A 21,877-nucleotide genomic window follows, 5' to 3' on the forward strand; every position below is an offset into this window, starting at 1 on the left:
CCGCCGAAGACGAGACCTGGCCCTGGCTGGAACACAAGCTTCTAATCAGGGATCGGACCTTACTGTCCGGTTCTACATGGGAGCCACTGCCAGTCGGAGCCCGATTTGGGGACACCTGAGGTTTTTCCTGCCTTAGGGCTTACCGTGGGTCATGTCCCATCTGCTTCTCCAGCTTGCCTCTGGGGCAAATCTCTTCTTAAATCACCAGCCTTGGTCCTTATGCCTTTATCCCATCCAGAGCTGTTGCGAAGCTGAACCAGACACTCCCCCCGGTCCTGACTCTATCTTTTGCATATTTGTTGCAGGTCTGATTCTCCACGGCTGCTGTTTTGTGCTGCCTTCCTGTGGGTGTGACCGATCAGGTGAGAAAGCAGATCAGGTCTCTGGGCTGTTGGGAGCCCCCCGGTAATCTGAGGTTCCCTGTCACGCCCACCTCCCAGTGGCCTTGAGGGCGCGGAGTCGAAGTGAACTCAGACAAGCACACCTTAGGTGGGAGAGGAACCTTCCAGATGGATGCTGGCATCTGATGCTGCTTCTAGTCTGAGCCAAAGCTGGTCTCCTTGTGGGAGGAGGCAGCCACCTTGAATCCCAATGGTCCCGAAATCCCGTAGCTGTTCGCCACTCTCACACTTGTGAAGAATGGTTACTTTTCACGGTGTTTACTTCTAAAGCTTTCCTCGGCAGCTGCTGGGTTTTACAGACCAGGAGGGTGAGGTCCCGGGAGCTGCCCTCACCCCTGGGGGCCCTTCACGATTGGATCCGAACCTTGGATCACCTGTGCTGTGTGCTGTTTGCACAGAGAAGCCCCGGGGCACATGCGCACATGTGATTTTTGTAGCCCTTGGGTCCTGTGGGTGGAGCCCTGGGGGATGGAGGGCGGCCGGGCTTCTGGGCCCCCACTCATGGGGCTGCCCCGGGCAGGCAGAGTGGGTGGGCACGCGGGCCTGGAGCGGGGTGGTGGCGGCGGGGCTCACCTGTCCCCCGTGCCCTCCAGCGGCACCATGAGTAGCGACACCGAAATGGAAGTGTTCGGCATCGCCGCTCCTTTTCTCCGGAAGTCGGAAAAGGAGAGGATCGAGGCTCAGAACCAGCCCTTCGACGCCAAGACCTACTGCTTTGTGGTCGACTCAAAGGAGGAATACGCCAAGGGGAGAATCAAGAGTAGCCAGGATGGGAAGGTCACAGTGGAAACCGAAGATAATCGGGTAAGCCTCGCGCACGCCCTCTGCCGGCCGCCGGGCCCTCTGTGGGCTCTGCACGGTCGCCGAGTCTGTGCACCTGCCACCCACACCACCCGCCTCCAACAACCACCTAGTCGTGGCCGCTCAAAGCAATTCGAGTTCAGGAAGGAGGCTTTGCCAATGTTCACGGTGCTTTAGGGGATCGTAAAGGGTGTGAGGCTGGAAGGCCAACAGCGAGACCTTCTTCGGCAAAACACTCTCCTTTGGTAGCCTGGGTCCCCCCGCTTTTTCTAGCAGTAGCTGTCTAGCTCAGGAAGGAAGGAAAGCGAGTAAGGGATCCTAGCGGACCACAGGCTCCGTGTGAAATGGCAGCCTCCCTGTTTCATGAAGACCATGAGCAGCGTAGCCCGTACATTCTGGCCAAGAACATGGTAGTGAAATCCTGGACTTCGCCAGTTTCTGGAATCGAGACCAGAAGAATCTGGAAATGTTCTGAGAAAAGTTAAAAAAATATTAAAAGCAGAATAAAAAGAACACAGTGTCACTGGGTTTCGTGTGAAGAAAGTGGGCAGGTGGAGTCGTCCTTCAGGGCCATCCCCCCGCCGAGGCTCCTGGAGGGGGCTTTCTGTACCCGTCAGACGTCTGGGCTGCCAGGGGGTTTGCAAAGCAGCAGGGACGGTGGGAAGCAGATAGTCCAGACCTATCACAAGGGGGCTAGCTGCACAGGGTGGTTTAAATTACTCCTACCTGAAGGCAGGAAAAGACAGGTTTCCCATCCACCTTGCCCAGAGATGGGAGCGCTGTAGACAGAAAACGACAAAATTCCTGAGCGACAGAGATAATCACACGCTCTCGGTGTTCCCGTGAGTCTCCCCCTGGCCCTGTCTTCTCCCGCTGTCCGAGGGCCCTTTTCCCCAGGGTTCGCCCCTTGGGATTCAGGCTTCTCGTGGGAGACAGACAAGAAAATGAAAACAGGGGGCAAGACACACAGACGACACTAGGTGGTCACTGTCCGTCTTCCCACTCAGACCCTGGTGGTCAAACCAGAGGACGTGTATGCGATGAACCCCCCCAAGTTCGACCGGATCGAGGACATGGCCATGCTGACGCACTTGAACGAGCCGGCCGTGCTGTACAACCTCAAGGACCGTTACACGTCCTGGATGATCTACGTCAGTGCCCAGGGTCCCTGGGGCGGCCCATGCAGTGGGGGTGACATGGGTGTGACGGAGCTGTCCCATGAGAGGGGAGCCGGGAGGGAAAGGAGGAGGAGGGGGAGGAGAAAGGCAGGGGATGAGGGAGGAAGGGGGCATTAGGAAGAAGAGAGGCTGGCAGCCGGGAGTGGGGTGGGAGCAGGAGAGCCAGCCGAGGTTCGGGCCTGGGCACCTGCTAGTTGCAGGAGGGCCGACTGGTCCCCTCTGCGTTTCTGTGCCTCATCTCTAAAGAGAAATCCATCCCTCCTTTACAAGTTCAGCATCCAGACAGAATAACAGAGGCAAAGGGTTTTACACGCGCACGTATGCACACACGTTTTCCACTCCCACAGACCTACTCGGGCCTCTTCTGTGTCACCGTGAACCCCTACAAGTGGCTGCCGGTGTACAACCCCGAGGTGGTGGAGGGCTACCGAGGCAAGAAGCGCCAGGAGGCCCCGCCCCACATCTTCTCCATCTCAGACAACGCCTACCAGTTCATGCTGACCGGTGAGTGTCTGGGAGGGGACCTGCCGTGGAGGGGCCGCGCTGGGGCTGCTGGCTGGCCTGGGCCCTCCAAAGAAGGGAGGAGACGAGGGGGTCGTTCAAGAGGCTGCAAGAGGCCAGATCTTGTAGGGCTTTGCAGGCCCTGCTAGGAAGTCTGGATTGAAGGTAAACATTGGTTAAACCCTATGAAACTGACATTGGGGGGGCGGGGTGAAGACCCACAGTTTCACATGGTTCCACCCAGTGGGATGAAGAGCCGCTGGCTGGTGTGAGGCAGAGGCTTCCGCTCTGAGTGTCGCCGTCAAGAAGGAGGCTCTTCGGGCTGCCCCCAGACCCCCACAAAATGCTACGCGGAGGAGGCCTGGCGTAGCCAACCGTGACTGCTTGACAAGGGGCGGAGGCCTGGGGACGCTCCTCATATCGGTGTCAACTATTTCATTTTGTCTTTGGCAGATCGTGAGAACCAGTCCATTCTGATCACGTAAGTATCGAAGACCCAGGGCAGCTCCGTAGCTGTGACTCTGTCTCCAGGGCAGAAGGCAAAGGCACTGTTTGCTCTATGCTGTTCATTAGACGGACTTGGAGCAGGGGCGCCCGGTGGCTCACTCGGGGAAGCGTCTGACTCTTGGTTTTGGCTCAGGTCATGATAGAGTCGTGGGATTGAGCCCCGCGTCCGGCTCTGCACTCCGGGGCGGGGGAGTCTGCTTGAGATTCTCTCTCCCTCTCCCCCTGCTCCTTCCCCCCCTTGCACACTTTCTCTTTAAAAAAGAAAAGAGGAAAGTACTTAGAGCAGAGTCTGTGATGACAGGATGGAGGTGGGGATGTACACCCAGAAGGAAATATGTAAGGTCCCCAAAATTGGAATCACCCATTGCTGAGGGAGCCCGGATCTGATGACCCTTCCCTTGGGCCTCTGCCTCTCCAAGAAGTTTCTTACATTTGTCTGGCAGATGTGGGTCTGCTGTGGCTTGGGGTATGTCCAGGCCTCTGTGGGACACCTTGGGGAGGCTGTTTATACTAACAGGACACGTTTCTCTCTCCCTTTCTCTTATATTCTCTCAAATAGCGGAGAATCCGGGGCAGGGAAGACTGTGAACACCAAACGGGTCATCCAGTACTTTGCAACAATTGCAGCGACTGGAGACCTCGCCAAGAAGAAGGACTCCAAGATGAAGGTACAGGGAAGGGAAAGGCTTGCCAAGTTTCCACCTCTGACCTTTGTGTTAACTTCACAGCGAGCGGCGAGGGCAGGCTGGGATCTGAAGTCCCAGGAGAGCCGGTTACGCAGACAACCCAGGGTGTGTGGTTGATCGTCCAGATGCTGCGATTCCCTAAAAAGCAAGGCTCTGAGGCTTAACTAAGCAGGGTCATTTGGGGAGCAGCTCAGAGCTTGTTCTTTTCTGCAGAATCACATGCACCGACTTAAGAGAATTGTAGCAATATCTGCTTTTCAAAAGAGATAGGTTACAACCCTAAGCAGACAGCCAGACTCACTAGAGAAGGGAATTTTGCATGGAGACACTCAAGTGCACACGAATGTTACAACACAGCCGAAACGTTTCCACTGAGCCATGCGGAGGATTTGGTTGAGACTTGTCCTGGAAAGCCAGGGCTATGGGGACAGGTTCTGCCACGGGCTGCCAGACAGCAAGGGTGGGTAGGTGGGCAGAGCTGGGGGGCATTTCCCAGTGTCATTTGTGGCTGCTTCCTCTCCTGATGGCTTGCCTTAGGGGACACTGGAAGACCAGATCATCAGTGCCAACCCGTTGCTGGAGGCCTTCGGGAATGCCAAGACCGTGAGGAACGACAACTCGTCCCGCTTTGTGAGTCCGAGTTCAGTTCGGCTGGGGTTTCTAGGGGCCTTCAGGACAGGCCAGTTTCCTGTCCTCACGGAAGCTACAGGCCCCGGGGGGGAAGGGTGCAGGGGGGTGGGGGGTAGCCAATGACAGGATGCAACACAGCAGCGAGACAATTTCATAAAAAGCTCCAATAAACAGGGAGTAACTGGGGGCAGGGTCTCCTTTAGACAGGATTGGCAGAAAAGGCATCTAGGGGGGCCGGCCTGTGAACCCCAGGGCCTGCAGGATGAAGAGGGATAAAGGGAAGAGAAAGCACACACTCGGGGCACCTGGGTGGCTCAGTGGGTTAAGCCTCTGCCTTCGGCTCAGGTCATGATCCCAGAGTCCTGGGATCAAGCCCCGCATCGGGCTCTCTGCTCAGCAGGGAGCCTGCTTCCTCCCCTCTGTCTGTCTGCCTCTCTACCTACTTGTGATCTCTCTCTGTCAAGTAAATAAATAAATAAATAAATAAAATAAAAAGAAGAAAGCACACACTCTCAGAAGTGGGGAAGGGCCGGGTGTAGTCAAGGGACCCACGGAGAGTTCGCGCGGCGACAGCAAGGTGGGCAGGAGGTGGGTCCCACGGGTGGGGGAAGAGGTGGACAGAGATCTGGTCACATAGGAGCGTGGAGGCCATGAGGAGGGAAGGGGGATTTTATTCAGGAAGCGCCTGAGCGATTCTGTAAGCCAGGAAGCGATATGGTTTGATTTGCATCTTGAAAAAAGTCACTCTGTTACTTTATGGTGGGATGGGGACCAGGGGGGCATTGGAGGAATTGTGGAGCAAAGGGCATGGAAGAAAGGGGACCCATCAAAGTGGGCAGAGAAGGGAGAAGAAGGAAGACACGATTTTAAGTAGGGGAAGAAAGCTCCTGTTCATGCTGCCCAGGAGACTAGCAGGGACACTTGGAGCCACGTAGACACTTGCTGTCCCCTTCCCCCCACAGGGCAAGTTCATCCGAATCCACTTTGGGACCACTGGGAAGCTGGCCTCTGCAGATATTGAAACTTGTAAGTGGACTACAGGGCAGAGGGCGTCCCAGGGTGGGTGGGGCGGTCTGGCAAACAGTGCCGTGTTTGTGCCCATAGATCTGCTGGAAAAATCGAGAGTGACCTTCCAGCTGAAGGCTGAGAGGAGCTACCACATCTTCTACCAGATCCTTTCCAATAAGAAGCCGGAGCTCATAGGTGAGGCACGTGGGCCCTGACGTCACGCACCACGGAGAGTTGCACCTGCCTACACATAGGTGACTCGGCCGCCAACGGAGGATGTTTGTGTTAGAAGTGGGATGGGGCCATTTGACAGCCATGTGCCAATTTGAAAGGAACTGAATACCCTGGGCAGGAAGGAGATTAAACCACAGCTGAATTGCGCAAGGGCTCCTGAAAACCGGCTGAAGAGCTGAGCGTTTGGTTGTCCTTCGGCGCCCCCTAGTGTCCGGACACAGGAAACAGCCTCTCCCCAGACCAACGGCCCCTATTCCTGAGCCCAACACAGGCCTCTGTGAGCGCGGTGGGCTTTGCTCTTCGCAATGCTTGCTCCGCCCTCTGGTCCCGACGCCTGGAAACCGGCTGCAGCCCTTCAGCAGGTTTGGAAAAGGCTGCGACGATACCAAAGCACCTGTGCTTCCTTCCATGTGGGCTCCTCTCCTGACCCACGCTCTGCCAGCTTCAAGGAGTAAATCTCCCCAGCCTACGCTGAGATGCACCATTTACGCGCAAAGCAAGACAATCTAGATGTTCTCTCGGGGGCTCTTAATCCTCAACGCAGCGACAGGCTGCCGGAAAGCAATTTCTGACACTAAATTCAATTTGAGCTCCCCTGGTGAAAGTCTCAGCCCAGAATCTAGGAGCTCAGGTCCACTGGGTGGATGTTTCCTTTGCATCTGTGTGACATCTTTATTTGAAATTTCTCGTTTCAGAGCTGCTGCTGATTACAACCAACCCTTACGACTACCCATTCATCAGCCAGGGTGAAATCCTGGTGGCCAGCATTGATGATGCAGAGGAGCTGCTGGCTACGGACGTAAGTAGAACCGAGAGGAAGCTGGGGGGTGCTCCTCCTCCATCACCAGGGTCAGCCGACTAACGTGCTGTCCTTTGACGGGCAGAGCGCCATTGACATCCTGGGCTTCACCCCAGAGGAGAAGTCTGGGCTCTACAAGCTCACGGGCGCCGTGATGCATTACGGGAACATGAAGTTCAAGCAGAAGCAGCGGGAGGAGCAGGCCGAGCCGGACGGCACCGAAGGTACGAGATAACCACAATAGGCCATTCGCCAGAGCTGGCTGGGCGGTCAGTGGAGATCACTGGGTACCTCTTTTGAAAGCAATGAATCCTCCTTCCACGTGGAGAGGTGAACCTCTCCGGGGTTCTGACACCGAGCGTTACCACCCCCATTTGCTGAATCACCGGAATGGGCCTGTTTGGGGGGCAGTGAGACAGGACCAGGGCTCTCTGGAACCCAGTCCTGCCTTCCCATGAATACTACCATATTCTCGGAGTGACTTAGCTTCCACTGGGCACATACAAGCAGTTTAAAGAGAAGAGATGTAAAAACAGCCGAGACAAGCTTTGAGAAGCTTTGAATATCATGCAGATGTTTCAAAGTGGGTCTTCTACTTTGCCGGGTATCAGAGGTGCCCCTTTGTGAGCGTCTTTCTTTTCTTGGCAGTGGCGGACAAAACGGCCTATCTGATGGGCCTGAACTCGTCAGACCTCCTGAAAGCTCTGTGCTTCCCCAGGGTGAAAGTCGGGAACGAGTACGTTACCAAAGGTCAAACTGTAGATCAGGTGAGCAGCTGCTTCGGGGCTGTGCGAGACGCAGGCTTCTGATGGCCGCTGCCTTCCCACCCCAGTGATCTTTCCCCCAACAGGTTCACCACGCTGTGAATGCCCTTTCCAAATCCGTTTATGAAAAGCTGTTCTTGTGGATGGTCACTCGCATCAACCAACAACTAGACACAAAGCTGCCAAGACAACACTTTATCGGTGTTTTGGACATTGCCGGTTTCGAGATCTTTGAGGTCTGGGTTCCTTAGCTTCGTGTTTTCATGTGGGGCGGGACGGGTCCGCATGACCCCATAGGAAGATGTCAAGGTGAGCAACATGTCAGAGCATCACATCGTGTAGGAAACTGTAGGGCAGATCAGGTAGAGAAACACCTTGTGGGGAGGGGGGTTGTGTGATTTCAAGAGAGCTGAAGACTGGGGACAAGTGGAATTTTATAAAGAACACTGTTAAATGGATAAAAGAAAGAACTCAAATGCAATCATTGACATAGGAAAAGCCAGGCATATGGGGAATTTGATAAGCCAACCACGTGACCTTTACATAAATATCCTGCTGGTTCTTGGTTAGAAGCATATAGCTGCTCTTGAGAGCATATATTTTGTGTCACAAGACATGAGACGTGCTGGCAAAGGAAAGATGAGTTTGTAGTTCCTAGAAGAAAGCAGAAAGTACGTATGGTGCGGGGAAGAGTAGTTATAAAATAAGGGAGATCGTGGTTGGTGCACAGGAGAGATCCCAAACACGGGGACTCAGGAGATAAAGAAACACCTTCTAGCTGGAAATTCAAAGAAGTTTCCAAGGAAGAGATGTGATCGGGGCTAGACCTTGAAGAACGTTCCCGTAGCTAAAGGATTAAATGAGCTGGCAGAGCCTGAGGCAAAGAGGAGGAAGGTTGATAGGTCTTGGATTCTGCAGGAAGTCTGACTTTGCACGTGAACCCTCTGTGTTGGTATTAGTACAACAGCCTGGAGCAGCTGTGCATCAACTTCACCAACGAGAAGCTGCAACAGTTCTTCAACCACCACATGTTCGTGCTGGAGCAGGAGGAGTACAAGAAGGAGGGCATCGAGTGGACCTTCATCGACTTCGGGATGGACCTGGCTGCCTGCATCGAGCTCATCGAGAAGGTCTCCTGAACTGTCCACTCAGTAACGTCTTCTTGTAAACTCCCTGGCTCATCTTACAGCTCATATTTACCCTATATGCATTTTGGTTTTGCTTTAATCCAGCCCATGGGCATCTTCTCCATCCTGGAAGAGGAGTGCATGTTCCCCAAGGCCACAGACACCTCCTTCAAGAACAAGCTGTATGACCAGCACCTGGGCAAGTCCAGCAACTTCCAGAAGCCCAAGGTGGTCAAGGGCAGGGCCGAGGCGCACTTCTCGCTGATCCACTATGCGGGCACCGTGGACTACAGTGTCTCAGGCTGGCTGGAGAAGAACAAGGACCCGCTGAACGAGACCGTGGTGGGGCTGTACCAGAAGTCCTCCAACAGGCTCCTGGCACACCTCTACGCTACCTTCGCGACAGCAGACGGTAACAGACTCCACAGACTACCCCCTATCTGTGTTTTCTCGTGCCACTCAGCTCACAGGCCCCCAAAACCCCTGGAGATCTGGTAACAGCACGAGCCATCTTTTCTTTCAGCTGACAGCGGAAAGAAGAAAGTCGCCAAGAAGAAGGGTTCTTCTTTCCAGACTGTCTCTGCCCTTTTCAGGGTAAGAAAAATACAGGTTTATTTGCTTGTAATTGGTTTAAGTGAACTCAACATGAACAATGTAGAGATTCTGACCTTGGTTTATTCAAGAATAGGAATGTGGTCTTAATCTGTTGTTATTCGGGGAAGCTGAATGGCAGTATGATTATATATATATATATATATATATATATATATATAAAATATTATATCTAGTAACTATATATATAAGTATATATAATATGTAAATGAGGTTTAACAAACGTTGGTCCAGAATTCAGTTATTTTGTACAGCAGGTAGCTGCATTGGCCAGCCTGGGGGATGAGCCCTTGGCACAAAGTTTCCCCCTTTCCTGAGGGGCAAAGGCAAGATCATCTCAAGCTCCCAGTGGAGCCAGACACATTTCCAGAACTCATTTCGGAGAGCATTTTGTACGTAGTTAGTCTCTGGCTCACCGTGAGGCAAAAGACCACTAGATCAGTTACGTGCCTGTACCTCTAGTCATTGGACTACTAAAAGAAAGAATTAAATAATTTCATTCTTTAGAATTCATGGTGTGTTGAAAATACAGATCTTATTTTTCATCACGGTCCATCTCCGTCTTTTAAAAGCCTACAGTAGACTGTCAAAATTCATCTTTTAGGAAAACCTGAACAAGCTGATGTCAAATTTAAGAACAACTCACCCTCACTTTGTGCGCTGTATAATTCCCAATGAGACCAAAACCCCAGGTAAGAAGCCTGCTGACGCTTGGGGTAGACAGTGCTCAGTTTCCACGAAATCCCACGTGAAGCTGATGTCTCTCGTCTCTCGCTTCTCTTCTCAGGGGCCATGGAACATAGCCTCGTCCTGCACCAGCTGCGGTGCAACGGGGTCCTGGAGGGCATCCGCATCTGCAGGAAGGGGTTCCCAAACAGGATTCTCTACGGGGATTTTAAACAAAGGTGTTTAATCAAAACGTTCTGTGTGTTTCTTGCTGCGGTATGTAGTTGCCAGAATTTGAGAGGGAGAAATACCAACATGAAAAGGGCCCACTTCAACACAGCAGTTGTAAACTTTCATGTCAAATGATTGACCTACCTCCCAGCCAAGGTATACATCTTCCTTCTTCCATGTTTTCTCAAGAGCGTGTCTGGCATCTGACATGGCAGGAAAAGACCTGCTCGAATTGTCAGGAGGCTTAGATTCTAGGCCACCACCGAGCAGTGTGACGATGGGAAAGTCTCTTTCCCTCTATGGACCTTGGCTTTCTTGCCTGTTAGATGGAAGAGAGGCCTGAACTAGCTGGTATCCAAGGTTCACATCTTTGCTGATGGTCTGTGACTCTTTTTGTGTCTACAATGGCAGATACCGAGTGCTGAATGCCAGTGCCATCCCTGAGGGACAGTTCATTGACAGCAAGAAAGCCTGCGAGAAGCTGTTGGCCTCCATTGACATTGACCACACTCAGTACAAATTTGGACACACCAAGGTAATGCCTCTCGGTTCTGACAGATGCTGGCACTCGGTCCCTTCTGGACTTCTTCATCATGGACTCATAACATCCTTCTCCCCTGGAAGGTATTCTTCAAGGCTGGCTTGCTGGGAACCCTGGAGGAAATGCGAGACGACCGCCTGGCCAAACTGATCACCCGGACACAAGCGGTGTGCAGAGGGTTCCTCATGCGTGTGGAATTCCAGAAGATGGTGCAGAGAAGGTCAAGCAAGGCCTCTGTTCAAACATGAGCTCTTTGCGGGTGGGAGTGGGGGGTACTTCCTGGAAATAACATATATTTTGTTTTCAGGGAGTCTATCTTCTGCATCCAGTACAACATCCGGGCCTTCATGAACGTCAAGCACTGGCCCTGGATGAAGCTCTTCTTCAAGATCAAGCCGCTCCTCAAGAGCGCGGAGACCGAGAAGGAGATGGCCACCATGAAGGAAGAGTTTCAGAAAACCAAAGACGAGCTCGCCAAGTCAGAGGCCAAAAGGAAGGAACTAGAGGAAAAACTGGTGACTCTAGTACAAGAGAAAAATGACCTGCAGCTCCAAGTGCAAGCCGTATGTGTTTAGGATGGTTTACATTTGCTTAGGGATTTCATTATTTAGAAAAACTGGATTTGGGGTGGGGATTTTTGCTTTGCAGTTGGGATGTTTCCTAAAGGACTTCATGTATACCAAGGTACGGGAATGTCACAAACCTTATCTCATTAAAGGAAATAGTGATTGATTCCTTTTTTTTTTTTTTTTTTAAAGGAAAGTGAGAACTTGTTGGACGCAGAGGAGAGGTGTGACCAGCTGATCAAAGCCAAATTCCAGCTGGAGGCCAAGATCAAGGAGGTGACTGAGAGAGCAGAGGATGAAGAGGAGATCAATGCAGAGTTGACGGCCAAGAAGAGGAAACTGGAGGACGAGTGTTCAGAGCTCAAGAAAGACATTGATGACCTTGAGCTGACGCTGGCCAAGGTTGAAAAGGAGAAGCACGCCACGGAGAACAAGGTACTCTCTCTGTGGGTCTCTCCGATTTCATGTAGTCACTGCGAACCAGACTATTTCTTCTTATAATTTGCTTGTGGCCTTTTCTTAGGTTAAAAACCTTACTGAGGAACTTGCAGGGTTGGACGAAACCATCGCAAAGCTGACCAGGGAGAAGAAGGCCCTCCAAGAGGCCCACCAGCAAGCCCTGGATGACCTCCAAGCTGAAGAAGACAAAGTCAATTCTCTGAGCAAGATCAAGAGCAAACTGGAACAGCAAGTCGATGACGTAAGTAAATAATACTCATGGGAGTCCTAGAACTTCAGGGTGGGAGGACCCCCCGCCCAGGGATCCACCAGTGCAAAGCATTTGTTCTCAAAATGGATATGGTGCCCTTTCCAGCTCGAAAGCTCCCTAGAACAAGAAAAGAAGCTCCGCGTTGATCTGGAAAGGAACAAAAGGAAGCTTGAGGGAGATTTGAAGCTCGCCCAAGAGTCCATATTAGATCTGGAGAATGACAAGCAGCAGCTGGATGAAAGGCTCAAGAAGTATGTCCTAAAGCCATTGATCCCAGTTTTCTGAGTCTCTAGCTACTCCGTCTTCACACATTCTGCATTTCCCTTCCCAGGAAGGATTTTGAATACAGTCAGCTGCAAAGCAAAATGGAAGATGAGCAGACGCTGGGCCTCCAGTTTCAGAAGAAGATCAAAGAGCTACAGGTAGGAGGCGTCCCAGATTTTCCTGTTGTGTGAAGGTCAAGCATGTGGGCTGGGTGCCGTCTGCTGTAAGCCCTCTAGAGCCAGTGGGCAGGACCACAGGCCTGCCCGCCTCATCAGTTTCCTTTCTGCTAGGCTGACATAGCAGTGATGAACAATTTTTCCATAACTTAAGATAAAATACATAATGAAGGTATTGGTTGGGGGTCAACATTTACTTGAATGGACAATGTCCTAGGTTGGTCCCTGCAGGAATAATGACCACGCTGGGGCACAAAAAACTAGTAAACGAAATTAACAATAGTCCCACTCCCCTGGGAGAAGCCCAACCATTGGTTTATTTAAAGAGAATGGAAACTAGCCTGTACCTGATGTTCAGAGTGAATCACCCTGGGGACCTACTGCCCGTGGGTGAATGGCTGCCCTCCACAGGCTCGGATTGAGGAGCTGGAAGAGGAGATTGAGGCGGAGCGGGCGACCCGCGCAAAGACGGAGAAACAGCGCAGTGACTACGCCCGGGAACTGGAGGAGCTGAGCGAGAGGCTGGAGGAGGCGGGAGGGGTCACTTCCACGCAGATCGAGCTGAACAAGAAGCGCGAGGCCGAGTTCCAGAAAATGCGCCGGGACCTGGAGGAGGCCACGCTGCAGCACGAAGCTATGCTGGCCACCTTGAGGAAGAAGCACGCGGACAGCGTGGCCGAGCTCGGGGAGCAGATAGACAACCTGCAGAGGGTCAAGCAGAAGCTGGAGAAGGAGAAGAGCGAGTTCAAGCTGGAGATCGATGACCTCGCCAGCAACGTGGAGAGCGTGTCAAAATCCAAGGTGCTCGGGCAGGATGGGGCCCAGTGCTTTTGAGGAGAGACACCTCTGGGTCGTTCCAGTCTGAATAGGGCCTTCATGTTCTCCCCGTTCTCAATCCTTTAGGCTAATCTGGAGAAAATATGCCGAACTCTGGAGGATCAGTTGAGCGAGGCCAGGGGCAAGAATGAGGAAATTCAGAGGAGCATGAGCGAGCTGGCCACACAGAAGTCCCGTCTGCAGACGGAGGCTGGTGAGCGATGAGATGGGAGGGGTGGTCGCCTCCGGGGCAGGGAGGCCATTGGTCAACACGAAAGGGCAGCTCCGTGTAGGGGAGAACCCCTAGGAAAGCATCTTTGCGGAGAGAAGAAATCAGAAGGACTCAAAAAAGAGTCATTCAAGATATCGTGAAGGAGGGAACATTGAGAGTTCAGTAAGAACAGGAGCAAGAAAAGGGGATCAGAACGAGAGGGGAGTCAGAATATCCCTTGCTTCAAGCTTTTTCAACATGCATAATACCTTGCATGGAGAAGAATCTACATGGCAGAAACAATACTAGAAACGATTTCCCAAGGCTCTTCTATTTCTTGATGCACACGAATTCCGATTCGTGGTCTGCAATCAAGTGTTTTAGACAATAGGTAAAGAAACACAGCCAGTGCGTGTCGGTTCCTGGTGTGTAGGAGAAGCATAGGGGAACATTATCTAGGGCTTTCACCTAGAAAATGGGGCCCTGCCCAGCCCTGGTCCTCCTGCCCATCATCCCAGTGAATTAATCAATCCTTTGCTGGCAGTCACAACCAAGATAGCGAAGAAAGATGGTTTACTTGCCTCTTCTATAGTCATCTTGGGGCTTCACCTCTGGAGGCACTAGGTCCCTCCCTTTACCTTTTTCCTCTTACTTCTGCATAAGCCTATAAACCTGAACCCACCACATTTACCCAAGAGTCCAACTTCAAATTACGAGCTATAAAGTCCCAAGGCAGGCACTATTTCTCTAATGACAAATCGACAAACATGTGGACACACCAGCCACTAGGAGGTCTGATGGGTGTTTTTAGGAGGTAACGTTTAAATTTGCAATCATTCTCAGTGGGTTTTACCGACAAAAGTCACTCCAGGCTTCTAGTGGTTTAGAACAATACCTTATGGGCCGTGTCTTTGGTTTCTCCTTTCTCCCTTGTCATTTACTCTCTCCCCGGATAAAAAGCACGGTGCCTTACACACACTAGGAACTCGATGAATGGATGAGTGCATGAATAAAATGAAAATATTTCCTTCTGGACCTAGGCGAGCTGAGTCGTCAGCTGGAGGAAAAGGAAAGCATAGTGTCCCAGCTTTCCAGGAGCAAGCAAGCATTTACCCAGCAGATAGAAGAGCTCAAGAGGCAGTTAGAGGAAGAAAGCAAGGTCAGTCATTTGACGGACCGCTTTCTCGGTCTAGCCTTCAGTTACTCCAGGAAAACAGGGCAACGTTATTCAGCCACTGGAGAATCTTTTCTTTCTTGACTCCCGCAGGCCAAGAACGCCCTGGCCCACGCCCTGCAGTCCTCCCGCCACGACTGTGACCTGCTGCGGGAACAGTATGAGGAGGAGCAGGAGGGCAAGGCCGAGCTGCAGAGGGCGCTGTCCAAGGCCAACAGCGAGGTGGCCCAGTGGAGGACCAAATACGAGACGGACGCCATCCAGCGCACGGAGGAGCTGGAGGAGGCCAAGTACGCAAGTCCATTTGCCTGTCGAAGAACGAGAGAGCTCAGACGATGAGATGATAGAGGGCGCGGGGGTTAGAGCTCCTCGGGAATGGCTTTGTTCCGTTACGAGGTGTTTCCCCACCTCATCTGTGTCTTAAGGCAGCGCTGTGCACGCCACGAGAGGGACCTGGCATTAACACTTCATTAAGACAAACAGCTTTGATCTTGGTTAGAGACAAGGCCAGTTATGGATCACTGGTTTCGAGCACACAGGAGGTTCCCCTGGGCTTAGGAAAGCAAATGACTGCTTGAGTCACACAGAGGAGTGATTCCAAATTGATGGACAGTGATGTTTAAGAGAATTGAGATTTGAATAGTGCCTGCTTCTCTTTCATGTTCTTTAAGGAAAAAACTTGCTCAGCGCCTTCAAGATTCGGAGGAACAGGTCGAGGCGGTGAATGCTAAGTGTGCCTCCTTGGAGAAGACCAAGCAGAGGCTGCAAGGGGAGGTCGAGGACCTGATGGTTGACGTTGAGAGAGCGAACTCTCTGGCCGCCGCTCTGGACAAGAAGCAGAGGAACTTTGACAAGGTACGGGGTCAGCTCCACGCGGGCGCCCGGGTAGTCACGGAAGGAGGACGCTGGGTCCCAGTCCTGCCCCTGCCCCCACCAGCCGTGTGGCCTTGGGCAAGTCCTAAGCTTCACTGGGCTGTTGTTTCCTTGTGTGTGAAATGAGACGGGCGTGCGAAGAGGGTGGACGTCCCTTTCAAGCTGTCAGCATGTGTTCAGTTCCCCGTTCTGCTGGCCTGTCTGGGGGGCTGACATGTGGGGTTCTAGCTCGGGTGCCATTGGGAGGTTCTCTGAAAGCCTCCCTTTTAGTATGACATTAAGATAACTTGAACCAAAGTTTTGAGGAAATATTTAGAAATGCAGGGCCATTCTCATATTAAGAAAAGGGCAGTTGGGCCCAGAGACTACCGTCTCAGAGGATACAGGTGCTTCTGAGAGATGACGACTGTTGCTGATAGGTTACGGATCTCAAGTAAACTTATGGAAGGAAATTTGGGCTCCTCGAACCAATAGCAAGGCGCCAGGCAAGAGACGCAGCCAAGGGGAGCCCCGGTTCTAAGAGTATTTCCCTTAACGCTTATGCCTAGTTGGGAGCTTGGAGCAGAGCCAATCAAGGGCACACCTGCCATGTCTGTGTTCCAGGTGCTGGCCGAATGGAAAACCAAGTGTGAGGAGAGCCAGGCAGAGCTAGAGGCGTCTCTGAAGGAGTCCCGCTCCTTGAGCACCGAGCTCTTCAAGCTGAAAAATGCCTACGAGGAAGCCTTAGATCAACTCGAAACTGTGAAACGGGAAAATAAGAACTTGGAGCGTAAGCGGTTTGACACAGCCTGACACGCCCCCTTGGCAGTGGGGGGGCCTGGCTTCGGGATGCAGATCCCCGCACGCCTCTGTCTCGACCCAGTCTTATCTCTAGGAAGCAGCCACCTTAGAAGGACAGGGAACTAGTCACCAAGCATTCAGGAGGTGTTTGCTGTGCCTGGAAACCTGGGCAGAGGCATTCAAATGCAATCCAGACTTCTGTGTTTGCAGAGGAAATTGCGGATCTCACAGAACAAATCGCTGAGAATGGTAAAACCATCCATGAATTGGAGAAATCAAGAAAGCAGATTGAGCTGGAAAAGGCAGATATCCAGCTGGCTCTTGAGGAAGCAGAGGTGAGCAGAATGTGAACAGGCATCGGCGGGAGGGGTTTGGATATAGCCCCCCACCCCCCACCCAGGTGGAGCTGCAGTCCCCCCAGGGAGGGTGGGGGTCAGGGAGGGGTGCTAGCTGGCCTCCCTCTGTGGCTCCCTTCCTACCTCCCCATTTCTGTCAAGCCACAATCCGGAGGCCGGCTCCTTTCCTATCAAATGGCAAGAAATGACACCTGTGGATTATCTTGGACTTACTGGAGAAAAATCATTACATTAAAATCGGTCTAAAAATGAGATTTTACAAAACCTTAGATGAATTTAAAGTCTCTGTAAGGTGCTTTGTGCTCCTGAGAAGTAGAAGGGTTTAAATGTGATTACTGTTCGATAGTATAAGAAAAAACAAACAGCAATGCAAGAGATGTTATTTCTGCCCTGAAGGTACGTTAGGGATTTTTTTTTTTTTTTTAAGATCGTCTTGAATATTGTAGAGTCATGGTCATGAATCTCTCACCGAAGCTTTCTCACGGGGTGAGGGGTGCAGGGGGTGGTGTAGCAGACCCTGTCCCTTCATCGCACCATTTCTGCTCTGCGTTTCTGCTCCGCAGGCCGCCCTTGAGCACGAAGAGGCCAAGATCCTCCGAATCCAGCTTGAACTGACCCAGGTGAAGTCAGAAATCGACAGAAAGATCGCAGAGAAGGACGAAGAGATCGAGCAGCTGAAGAGGAACTACCAGCGGACGGTAGAGACCATGCAGAGCGCCCTGGACGCCGAGGTGCGGAGCCGGAACGAGGCCATCAGGATCAAGAAGAAGATGGAGGGCGACCTGAATGAGATCGAGATCCAGCTGAGCCACGCCAACCGCCAGGCCGCGGAGACCCTCAGGCACCTCCGGAGCGTTCAGGGGCAGCTGAAGGTCCGCGATGCCTCTTGGCGGGAGCCCCGCCCCCGCAGACGCTCACAGACGGGCACTCGCGGCCCTCCCGCCGCCACGCCAACGCGACCTGTCCTTGGTTGTCTGGCTAGGACACGCAGCTGCACCTGGATGACGCCCTGCGGGGCCAGGAGGACCTGAAGGAGCAGCTGGCCATGGTGGAGCGCAGAGCCAACCTGCTGCAGGCCGAGGTGGAGGAGCTGCGGGCGTCGCTGGAGCAGACGGAGAGGGCCCGCAAGCTGGCGGAGCAGGAGCTCCTGGACGCCAACGAGAGGGTGCAGCTGCTGCACACCCAGGTGAGGGGCGGGCCGGCCGCGGGGAGGGCGCCCCTGGCCCCGCGCGCGCACGGTGACCGTGCTGCCCCCGCCCTAGAACACCAGCCTCATCCACACCAAGAAGAAGCTGGAGACGGACCTGACGCAGCTCCAGAGCGAGGTGGAAGATGCCAGCAGGGACGCGAGGAACGCCGAAGAGAAGGCAAAGAAGGCCATCACCGATGTAAGGCTCTCCCCTCGCGCGCTGCGCGGCGAGGCTTTCCTTCTCCTGACCCCGATCGTTCCCACCAGACGGGCCCGGGGCCCCTCCCGTGGGGGTGGGGGAGACGGGGGTGCAGTCCACGCCCCCTGCATCCGAATCAGCACGACCCCTCGGCACCTTGACACGGCCAGTGTGGTCAGTAATGCGGCATAAGGATTACAGTCCGTTTCTAGGGCCCACAGAGAGGCACGCCCTTCTTTCCTCCAACATCTGACTTACTGCAACCATGAACACGAGACCCTTAGGTTTCCTGTCTCACCCGCTGTCACCTGATTGAAGCGGGCTTCCCTCCCTCCCACCTGCACCTGCGGCCCCGCCCTGAGCGCTGGTCCCCGCCGGCCACGGCTCCCACAGCGCCACCTGCCGCCTGGTGGGGACCGCTGCAGCTCCTCCGCTCCCAGGCGTCCGCGCGCCCCAGTGCCCTCCCCGCCTTCCCTTAACTCGCTATCCACAAAGCTGCCCTGGGGGGTACCAGCCGGTCTGCTCCAGGTCTCAGGTTCCTCTGAAAACATACTGGTGACAGCGAAGTACAGAATTCCCTGGGGCGTTTGTGGGGGGGGGGGAGGATAAGGTCCCAAAGAGGCCAGTTCAAGAAAGGGAAGAAACCATCCCCCGTCCAGTCCCTGGCCATTGCATTTCTCAGGTTCTGTTCTGTACCCGGCGTAGCTCTTCTCGTGTTCCATTGTGGAAGGGTGGGCTCGGTCACTGCCTCGCCTGCCGTCCTTCTCTAGCATGGCTCTGGTCCCCTGGGTGCCCGCCCAGCCTTGCACCTGACCTCTGTCTGCACTCACAGGCGGCCATGATGGCCGAGGAGCTGAAGAAGGAGCAGGACACCAGCGCCCACCTGGAGCGCATGAAGAAGAACATGGAGCAGACGGTGAAGGACCTGCAGCACCGTCTGGACGAGGCTGAGCAGCTGGCCCTGAAGGGCGGGAAGAAGCAGATCCAGAAACTGGAGACTCGGGTACTGGCGGGATGAGCTCCCGGCACAGGCAGGGCCTCCGGCCTCAGCCGCGCCTTCTCCAGCCCCAGACCAACTTCCCAACTGTTTCCCCAGATCCGGGAGCTGGAGTTTGAGCTGGAAGGGGAGCAGAAGAAGAACACGGAGTCCGTCAAGGGCCTGAGGAAGTACGAGCGGCGGGTCAAGGAGTTAACTTACCAGGTGAGCGAAGGAAAGCCCGACAGGCACCTTCGAGGCAAACGGCAAACACCGCTGCCCTGGGTTCTCTCTCCAGGAGAGAAACCTGTTGCCCCAGAAAAGGGGCCAGACCTCGTGCAGCTCTGCCCCTCCTCTAGCTACACACTATGTTCTTGCCTTTAGAGTGAAGAGGACAGGAAGAACGTGCTGCGCTTACAGGACCTGGTGGATAAGCTCCAAGTGAAAGTCAAGTCCTACAAGAGGCAGGCGGAGGAGGCTGTAAGTCAGACACGTTGTGGTTTTTGAATAGCAGCCTGGCCTGTCCCACATTGGGAGCTCTGAGACGGGTGTGCGCTCACCTTTCCTGCCTGGGCTCTTTGGTTTTAGGACGAACAGGCCAATGCTCACCTCACCAAATTCCGTAAAGCTCAGCATGAGCTCGAGGAGGCAGAGGAACGCGCTGATATCGCGGAATCCCAAGTCAATAAGCTTCGAGCTAAGACCCGAGACTTCACCTCCAGCAGGGTAGGTGGCTCCAGTCGGCACTAGAGAGAACAGCAGGTGCATGCCAGGGCTGCGCTTGGGGGCCAGCGGGGAAGAGCCCACAGCGGTGCAGACACCTTTGAGCTGGGAAAACCTTGGAGAACCCCGTACTTTAGGGCTTGGTCAATGTCAGGTTCAGGAAAGGAAGGGATTTGAGCCCCACCAAAACCCAAGTTGCAATAAAGCAAACACGATCCAGAAAAGGAAGGAGGGTTTTCTGGCTGAGAGCTTTCAGACGCCTTCTGCTGTCACTAGTCTTCAGTCCCTGGACGTGGAGGTCGATAACCAGAGGGAGGACGTCCCCCAAGATGGGGCTTGCTCTCTGGGAGCCAGTTTCTCGGGCTCTGGGGCGACTTCCTCCACGTATGCAATCGTGTATTCTCCCAAGGTCCAAAACAACACCCTGTGTCCTACTGAAAAACCCAAGCGAGCAACTCCCCGATGCCTGCGGGAAGAGGGGACAGGAGGAAATAGGTCTCTGCCATCTGAGGGAACTAAAAACGCCCACTTTCTTTCCAGATGGTGGTCCATGAGAGTGAAGAGTGAGTGATCGTCTTCTGGAGCAGGACAGAAAATATGCAGAATGTATATTTTCTTGGCTCCTGGCCATTATCGTGAATTTCCACGTGACTCCTTCTTCATACACATTAAACTTTCCTTCGTTTTCAACTAGAGGCTGTTTCCTTGTATTTGTTTCCTCTTCCCTGTGTGGAAATGGTTCACTGCTTGGTGATTTTTGTGCCTCATGTTGAAATCTCTGTCAGCTGAGGGCTTGATAAATCCCCCTCGTGTGTAGTTGGGGACAAGGAGAGATTGCTTTTATTTTCTTTATTTATTTTTAAAGATTTTTTTTTTTCTTAGAGAGAGCGAGTGGGGAGGAGCAGAAGGAAAGGGAGAGAGAGAATCTCAAGCAGAGATGAGTGAATCCACATTCAGCGTGGAGCCCAACACGGGGCTCGATCTCACAACCCTGAGATCATGACCTAAGCTGAAAGCAAGAGAGGAACGCTTAACTGACTGCTGAGATTAGATCGTAAAGGAAAAATATTGCTTTGGCCCGGGGCTTGTCAGAAGAGTTGCCTCAGTGTGATGTGAAGGAAACACAAGGGTCTCAGGTTGGAAAAATCCCATGTCAAGTTGAACAGGGTTATAGGGCAAGGGACAGACTCCCCTCCTCCACAGTCTATCAGGAAGGACCCCTGGAGTCCAGCAAGGCTTTGTCGGGCCACCCTCCACACGAGGGCTGGGGTAACTATTGAGAATACACGAAGGAACGGGGTGACAAGGGGTCCCTCCAACAGCTCTGTCGAAGCCACACAATAGGAAATCTCACCCTTTACTCAGGGTAAACCTGTCTTCACAGGAAAAATGGTAGGCAGTCACAGTAACCCTCTGGCTGATCTTCTACCGAAAAGAGCATTTTCTAACTGAAATCACCCATTTCTTGTCATAATTAAACTTCCCAGAAATAGTTGCCAGGTTCCCTTCTTTGTCCAATTCTAGAAGATGAGGAGATGCTCAGTGGGCATCACAGACCCAGGGAGGGGCGGGGGAGTTCTCCTCAGCACCCAGCACAGAGTTTAGGGCCTCCTGGGACCTGTCGCTAGAAAGGAGGCCAATGTCAATGTCAGGTTTGGCGTGTTGATGGTTTCAGAGAATTCAGTCTCCAAGAGCACGTTTCTTTGACCTGCTTTCAATACTTTCTGTGACACTGGGACTAAACAGTAGCATGTCTCTGTGGGGCAGCTGCTGCTGAGAGGAGTCATGATGGGAACAAGTCTGACTAGGACCCAGGCCCGAGGCTGGACCAAAGGGGCAGCGGCGGCCCAGTGCTGTTCTGAATGACAATGACAAGGACTGCCTTCCATGGGAAATGGGTGACCCAGAAAGCAAATGGTTTCCTGTTACCGGGGTCCTCAAAGTGGTACATAAGGAAATGAAACAACTATAACATCACGACCGGGGTTTGAATTAGGAATATCACAACCCTGATGATTTCTGGTTCTTAGGATCACAGAAATACAGACCACTGGACATCGTATGCCTCCCGACAGATGTACCCACTGCCGCCCGTGAAGAATTCCTGCCCCACCGTCTGACTGGGTCTGCTGATCTGGTGACCACTCGGGAAAGGCAGGAGACAGAGACCCGAGAGTCA

General features: G+C 53.1%; 1 protein-coding gene across 1 annotated transcript; it reads left to right on the top strand.

Annotated features, from left to right (window-relative positions):
* Window positions 1–1,001: 1,001 nt before the first annotated feature.
* Window positions 1,002–20,392, top strand: LOC308357769 (myosin-3; the record flags this gene model as incomplete). The annotated part of the gene is made up of 39 exons (XM_080827521.1): window positions 1,002–1,205; window positions 2,210–2,353; window positions 2,728–2,884; window positions 3,335–3,362; window positions 3,948–4,056; window positions 4,612–4,704; window positions 5,667–5,730; window positions 5,809–5,907; window positions 6,642–6,745; window positions 6,831–6,969; window positions 7,394–7,512; window positions 7,596–7,745; window positions 8,469–8,639; window positions 8,742–9,048; window positions 9,160–9,230; window positions 9,853–9,940; window positions 10,036–10,153; window positions 10,557–10,680; window positions 10,770–10,906; window positions 10,994–11,249; window positions 11,445–11,687; window positions 11,776–11,952; window positions 12,067–12,212; window positions 12,293–12,383; window positions 12,813–13,202; window positions 13,305–13,431; window positions 14,469–14,587; window positions 14,696–14,892; window positions 15,274–15,457; window positions 16,079–16,244; window positions 16,466–16,590; window positions 17,175–17,483; window positions 17,594–17,797; window positions 17,874–17,999; window positions 18,832–19,002; window positions 19,096–19,200; window positions 19,360–19,455; window positions 19,564–19,701; window positions 20,239–20,392. The coding sequence occupies 39 exons, from the start codon at window positions 1,002–1,004 to the stop codon at window positions 20,263–20,265; spliced, it is 5,823 nt and encodes a 1,940-aa protein (XP_080683647.1). The 3' UTR covers window positions 20,266–20,392.
* Between the last annotated feature and the right edge of the window lie 1,485 nt (window positions 20,393–21,877).

The sequence above is a fragment of the Martes martes genome, assembly GCF_963455335.1.
Source record: "Martes martes genome assembly, chromosome: 16".
Classification (NCBI taxonomy): Eukaryota; Metazoa; Chordata; class Mammalia; order Carnivora; family Mustelidae; genus Martes; species Martes martes.